Source organism: Fundulus heteroclitus, unplaced genomic scaffold (assembly GCF_011125445.2).
Source record: "Fundulus heteroclitus isolate FHET01 unplaced genomic scaffold, MU-UCD_Fhet_4.1 scaffold_61, whole genome shotgun sequence".
NCBI classification, from domain to species: Eukaryota; Metazoa; Chordata; class Actinopteri; order Cyprinodontiformes; family Fundulidae; genus Fundulus; species Fundulus heteroclitus.
Window position 1 is genome coordinate 758498 of NW_023397044.1, and position 7569 is coordinate 766066.

A 7569-nucleotide genomic window follows, 5' to 3' on the forward strand; every position below is an offset into this window, starting at 1 on the left:
TTCGCCCCTCTCTCTCCCCTAGCTCCACCTGCACTTTTGTTCATAGTCTGGTCACTTCCCGCATCGATTACTGTAATTCTCTTCTTTTCGGTCTTCCTCAAAAATCCATTCACAAGCTTCAGGCAGTACAAAACTCAGCAGCTCGCATCATTTCTAGAACCCGCTCTTTTCATCACATCACCCCAGTCCTGCTTCAGCTCCACTGGCTACCTGTGAAGTTCAGAATTCAGTTCAAAATCCTCCTACTTACTTTTAAAGTTATTCACAATCTCTCTCCTCCATACCTTTCTGATTTCCTTCAAATTTCTACTCCCTCCCGCATACTTAGATCTTCTTCTACCACTCACTTAGTTGTTCCTTCAGCCCGTCTTAGCACCATGGGGAGCAGAGCTCTTTCTCGTTCTGCGCCCACACTCTGGAATTCTCTCCCCCCTGACATCTGTAATACCGAGTCTTTACCCTTGTTAAAATCAAAACTAAAAACCCATATGTTCAAGATTGCCTTTTCATTATAATTTTATATTACTTTCCTGTGTGTAGTTTGTGTTGTTTCTTTTAATTATGACGACATTGCTTTTACCTGTTATTGTTTTTACATGTACAGTGACCTTGAGTGTTTTGAAAGGCGCTTGAAATAAAATGTATTATTATTATTATTACAGGCTCGGGCCACGCAGCGCTGAGATGAAATGTCTTTAATGGAGGGAAGAGGAGCCCCTATGATCTTTTCTGCTGTCCTCACCACTCTCCTAACATTCTTCCAGTCGGAGGCACTGCAGCCTCCACACCACACAGAGAGACAGCTGGTCAGAAGGCTCTCTATGGTGCTTCTGTAGAAGGTCGTGAGGATGGGCGAGGCAGGTGGGCTCTCCTCATCTTCCGCAGGAAGTACAGTCACTTCTGTGCCCTCTTCACCAGTTACGTGGTGTTCATAGACCAGCTGAGGTTGTCCGTGATGTGCACGGACAACCTCAGCTACAACCTTTTCTCAGTTGTACCTGTTGTGCTAGCCGACTAGTGACATAAACAAAAAAGCTATGTAATGCTGGTATGTTGCAGTCCAACAAGTGCTGTGTTCATACAACTTATGTCACCCTGTATGATATGGCTTCCCATATTGAAAATAAAATACAGAAGCATAGTTATCGTTGCTGTTTCTTGGACATCCTTCTTTCACGGAAAACAAGGCTTTAGGTGGTTCCCTCACCCTGATCCGGGAAAGTGTCTATTTTTGTGTACATCCCACAAATGGCAGTATAAACCAGATTAATGGTGTATACCGGCAGGTAAATTTGTTGAACAGCATTTGGAGGTGTTCTCCTGTCATCCTGACAGTATCCACTGAAAACATAAGGTTTAGTAGCAACAGCAATTGACAGCAATTTAAGTCAAAGTAACTTTAAATAGAGATTTTGAGTGGCTTTTATTTTGAAATTCCACTTCAGATATGGATCAAAGTTGTTGAGCAACATCTGGAGGTGTTATACTGTAAAACTAAAGTGACAGTATCCACTGAAAACCTTGGGTTTAACGGCAACATTGAGAGCAACTTAGGTCAAAGTGACTAATGTATATATATATATATATATATATATATATATATATATATATATATATATATATATATATATATATATATATATATATATTTCCATCCATCCATTTTCTGATCCGCTTTATCCCTGATTGCGGGGTTGCTGGTGCCTATCTCCAGCATGTTTTTGGACTGTGGGAGGATGTAATGAACAATAACATAGGACCCAAGATTTGACACAGCACAGGTCAGTGGTTGGTAACAGGCTTTATTTTGAATGTGCGTGTCGGTAAAAATTGGCGAACCCCAAAAATCTCTGTAGTTGTTTCCGGTCGGTTGGTATGGGCCACTCTGTGACTGACCGTACCTTGGCTGGATCCATGGCCATCTGGCCAGGGGACAGGATAAACCCCAAGAAGGTAGTGGTTGTAACGTGAAACTCGCATTTCTCTGCTTTCACATATAATTGATTCTGTAGTAGGCGAAGCGGGACTGAGCGGACGTGTTGACATCCTATAGATCAGGATGTCGTCGAGATAAACAAAGACAAACCTCCCAATCATGTCACTGAGTACCACGGCTGGGGCATTTGTGAGCCCACATGGCATAACCAGGTACTCATAATGACCTGTAGGAGTGTTAAAAGCCGTCTTCCATTCACCCCCCTCCTTAATACGAACCAGGTGGTAGGCATTTCGAAGGTCTAACTTTGTGAACAACTTGGCCCCACTAGAGAGTATAGTAGACACCTCCGATTAAAAAGGGGCGGAGCTTATTTTTTAATTGACCTTTTAGGTGACCCTACTCACATGATCGTCACGTGACCCTGCTCGTGACCCTCATGTGACACCCTATCATTGACCCCTACCGTGACCTCCATATGACCCCACCACGTGACCCCTCATGTGACACCCTATCATTAATCATTATTAAATTAATTATTCTTTTATTAATTGTATTATTATTATTTTCATTTATATTCATATCATTAATAATATTATTACTACTATCATTGATATTATTGTAATTATTTAATTCTGTTACGCATACCCAACCTTATTTAGTAGTATTATTGTAATCATTTAAAGTTATTTATAATTATTTAACTCCGGTATACATACCCAATCTTTTTATTAGTATTATTATGATTATTTTGAATTATTTAATTCCGTTACGCGCACCCAATCTTTAAGGTGGGAGGAAATCACTCTTTGTTTCAGCCGTAAAAGCAGTCAGACTCTGAATACTTAAAGTTTCAAAATAAAGATTAAAAATAAAACTATATAAAGCGTTTAGACGCATAAGCTTCCCCATCCGGAATCTGTAAATAAAAAGCTCAGGGTTCTCGCTCAGCCCAGAATCCTGCGATGCAACCCCTCAGCTCTCCCTGTAAACAGCAAGCGTTTAACCTCAGTTACTGACCGCTTACCAGTTGCAGCTTAGAACATAATAAGTCCATACACTCTACAGGTCACTGTCAGTTTGAGGGTCATAAGTTTACTCGGTCAGTAAGCAGTTAAAATAATACTCAACCTGTTCGAAGCGCCGCGCGGGAGGAGACACAAGGGGGGGGGGGGGGGGGGGGGGGGGGGAGGAGAGATCTTGCTTTCTCTCAATCATCTGACCCCTCAACACAAAAACTGTGTCTTTCTCTACAACCCTCGCGCTGTCATGCTTAGTATTTATAAATAGCGGACACCCTGACACAAAAAAAAATCGACAGGATGTTGTATTTCACGCCTTTACGTATCCTAAAAATCCCCATCACACGGACAAACACAATGCCTGTATTATCAATAATGTATATATAAGGCCCTCTTCCCACCTAACTGAATGCATGCACGGTGACTCCTACGAAATATGTCACAAGCGTCTTCTGCTTCGGTCCTCACTAACGCTCACATCCATGCCGCGGGTCAGAACGCAAGCCCCAACCTACAACATGGGATACGCTTCTTTGGTAAGTTCTAATGAATATATTCTAACGATTTTTAAGTTATATGTTGAATATACGGTGGGGGAATCCTCTCTATGACGCAAATGATCATGTGATACCGTAGTAATCTTCCTTGGGGAATCCCCCCTTACGCTTTTCGGCGGTGTAACAATATATGTTTAATTATTTTTCAGACCTCACAGGTGTGGAGCAAGAAAATGTACTTTTAACACCGTTGAACTACGGTAGGATTTACTTTCATAAAGATAAAGTATCTAAAGTATTTAAAGATACTAATATGTTGTTTTAACCATTTTCTTTTTATTCTTTTAGGGTTTTTAAATGGGAACGTTCTATAAGGTGAGGAAACACTGAGCTAGCAATATATTCCTTGTAATGGATAGCTTATGAAAAATAAGTGGTTTGCGTGTTCTTTCTGTGGGGTTCCTTGTTTGGTTCCTCAGAAGAACTTGAAGTGAAGCACACCTCCCTCAGTCGGGGAAAAGTTACAGAAATCATCTTTTTCTTTAGCCCGACGGCAGCAAAAACGTTTTTGCAAAATTAGGGTTGGTCTGCTTTTCTACATTGAAACGTTTTACAATTTTTTTTTTTTTTTTTTTTTTTAAATGTGCATTCTGTGTGTTTTAAAAGGGCATTTCTACCACAAAATCCAAGAATGGAACCCTTCCCATGAATACTGCCTCCTCTACAACCCAATTGATGGTAAAATATTTACTAGTGTTTATTGGAGTAATGCTTTTTTTTTAAAAAAAACAATGATTTTATACTTCTGTTTTTGCCCCCAAAAAACAGTAAGCGGTCTAACCCAGACAGAAGGCTACAAAGAGATGTGCAATAAGGAAAAGTGTCCCTCTTCAGCACACTGTGACAAAGACATTTATGTGTGAAATGTTTATCTCCCCTTTATTATAACTTTTTTGTTACCAACAAGGCTCAGTATAAAATTAAGCATTGTAAAAATGAAAAATGATTGAACTTTTTGGTGCTTACTGCTGTTTCTTGTTCTTCATTCAATTTTGCACAAATATCCTATTTCTCATCCATACCCCTCCCCCATTTCCGGTCCCCTCCCCCACTTCCGGAATCCATACCCCTCCCCCATTTCCGGTCCCCTCCCCCACTCTAGGAATTCGAAACTGACACAGATTCAATAAATAGGATCTTCTCACCAACATGGCAATCAAAGGCGGGGCTTACCGGTCGATGGTTTCTTCCGCGCAACTCCAAGACAGGCTCAAGATAAAACAACTCCGGTTATTTTTCTGCTTGACGCATGGCGTGACAAGATGATAGCAGACCGGATGTCAACGCTGTTCTGCAACTGTTGCAACTGGAGAGATGTTTTGGGTGATCAAGAAAGTGGTAGCTTTTTAGACCCGCCCTCCTCACAACACCCGATACCGCCCCCCTTCAACGTTAACCACACCCCTTCTCAGTATAAAAAAAACAACCGGGCAGACCGATCGGAACATCCATGCAACTTCACTGACCAGACTTTTAGCATCTGAAACCATGAACAACTACGCGGTTGAAAGAACTACTCCAACATCACCGCAGCATGGCTCCCCGGACAGCGACAAATTCTTTCCGGGACCGTACCACCCTCCTTTCCCCTCGCCAACCCCTGAATCCTCTTCCAAACTCGACAGCGACAGCGAGAGTCTCCTCACATCGCTGCAGAGGCATACTGTCTACTGGTCCAGACCCCCCGGAGGTGTGAGACTACGGCCCGAGTTCTTATTTTTTTCCAATAAGATTTCCGGACTTCCAGCCAGGCTTCCCGCCATGCCGTCTCTGTCAGAGACCCAGGAGGAAGATTTACAAGCGCTGAATCTTCCACCCACCCCTGAGGTATCCCAGGACTCACAACTTCCCTCGGGCCAAGGAGATCCAGCCTCCCCAGACCCTTCTCAACCCGAGGATACGCTGCTTCCATCCAGCCAAGGAGAGACTGACACCGGCGCCGATGAATACAATGGATGGAAGCGCTTCGGGTTCATCAAAGCGGTGAAAACAGTGGTGCACCATCTTTTAAGCGCCGCCATCGAAAAGTACACGCGTGATAAATGTTACGGCTGCATTTATGACCGCCCTAGTCAGAGAGAGCATGAATGTTTGGAGCAGCTTGAGGATGGGTTCTTTGAAAGCAATTACTATCGTGTAATGCGAGTGCTTTGTAACGCACGCTTCATCGATGCCGTTCAACGGTTTTTAGTCGCTCACAACATCCACCAAGACAACCACACAGTCAATGCCGTCGTGCAGGCCTATCTGTACGAATTGACGATGGCCAAGGAGTTATTTCATACAATCCTTGACGGGTATGATGAGATGGTTGAAGAAAACTATGAATTAAAAGATCAACTTGAAGCCATCACGCAGTACTGGCAGGGATCTTGAAACCAAAGCATGCATGTGTGGCGCACCCAAAACAGGTGACCACATTGGTCATATGTTTATTAGTAAATGAATATGATCTCTATGTACATATATATATATATATATTTACACTGTCGCTTTAAGGAATGGCACAAGCAGTTGCGTTCCGGTTGCTATGGGAACGGACCTCCGCTCGCTCTCAGATCCAATTTGGGAGAAAACATGGAAAGCTGCTGTGTCTAAATCTCCTTTCATTTCACCTGTCTTTCAGGTCAGTAATGGGTAAACTGTCCATCTTTACATGTCTGTTTGATAACTGATTGTAGTGTTGTTTATAATCTAACAATAAGAGTATAAATAGAAAGTTTGCCGTTGATCGAGGCAGTTAGCTGAGGTAGGCTACTGTAAACCGTTAGCCAGTAGAATAACGGTTTAACTGAAATAACGGTTTAACTGGAATAACGGTACTGCAGTCGGTTAACTGCCGTCTCTTGGTTCATTTTCAGGTAACATAGCATGTTGAGCTCCGACACTCTGCTTGTTAGAAGTGGTTTTGTATGAATTGTTATGTATGCATTGCTATTTACTATTGTATATTTGTGTATTGTGTGCTTTGTGTGTTGTGCACCACACTGGAGCTTGAGCGAGACAGTTGATGCACAGGTGTTTTGTGGTTTATTCTGAATAAATAACTCAGATCCAATTTGGGAGAAAACATGGAAAGCTGCTGTGTCTAAATCTCCTTTCATTTCACCTGTCTTTCAGGATATTTAAATTTGTTATTACAGTCCCATATTTGGGACTTGTAACACATGTTTTCTCATATCTTTCTTTAATATATATTATATGAGTCTTTTCTACAATTAGCTTGTGATATATTAAATGACTATTTACAATGAGTTTGTGATATATTAAAGTAGTGTTTTTTACATTGAGTTTGTGATATATTAAAGTAGTATTTTCTGAAATTAGCTTGTGATATATGAAATGATTGTTGTTTACATTGAGTTTGTGATATAATAAATGCATATTAATAATAAAAAATATATAAAACCCAACCACATTCTTTCTACACTTTTCTTTCAACTAGAAAAAAAAAATCTGTTACAGCCATGGCATGGGAAGTAAAATGGCACCACTCGTCATTCTTGTTTCTAACAGTGTTTTGAAACTCCAAATGGCTAGGAGCACCGTGTATTTGTTATATGTTAAGCAGCAAACTTGCAGGCTGTACCCTGTCTTTCTGAGTTACCACCCTTAGATTTTTCGCCCCACCGGTCAAAATGGTCAAGTGGAAATTACTCACGGGCTGGTGAACAAGAAAACAGTTGTAAGTAATCTGCGTCCATCTACCTCTAGTTTTGAGTTTCAAGCTAAATTTGTACCATTCTTGAATTGAAGTTGAAGAGAAATTATTTTTTAAATGGCCCCTGGAAATAGTTTAGGCACTCCTACCTTGGCCCGTTGCCTACTAGGTAATCCCGTGGAGGCTGTGTGGACAACTAAGATAACATCCGCAGGTATTATTATTATCACAACACATGGCAAGGCAAGGCAAATTTATTTATATAGCACAATTCAGTACAAAGACAATGCAAAGTGCTTTACATGATTAAAATATAGCAAAAATAAAACAGAATAAAAGCAAGTAGGAATAAAATGTAGATAGAAAATAGAACAAAAAAAGTGGTGATTCAGT

The 7569-nt window shown here is 41.1% G+C and overlaps 1 protein-coding gene across 1 annotated transcript; it reads left to right on the forward strand.

The window, feature by feature from the left end:
* Positions 1-4059: 4059 nt before the first annotated feature.
* LOC118561331 lies at positions 4060-6800 on the forward strand. Its single transcript, XM_036133366.1, has 4 exons — positions 4060-4193; positions 4284-4372; positions 4618-5904; positions 6683-6800. The coding sequence occupies exon 3, from the start codon at positions 5004-5006 to the stop codon at positions 5889-5891; it is 888 nt and encodes a 295-aa protein (XP_035989259.1). The 5' UTR covers positions 4060-4193; positions 4284-4372; positions 4618-5003; the 3' UTR covers positions 5892-5904; positions 6683-6800.
* Positions 6801-7569: the final 769 nt, after the last annotated feature.

What these genes read in the sequence shown, in the direction of transcription:
- LOC118561331 (XM_036133366.1), top strand. Translation starts at nt 5,004, where the DNA reads ATGAACAACTACGCGGTTGAAAGAACTACTCCAACATCACCGCAGCAT.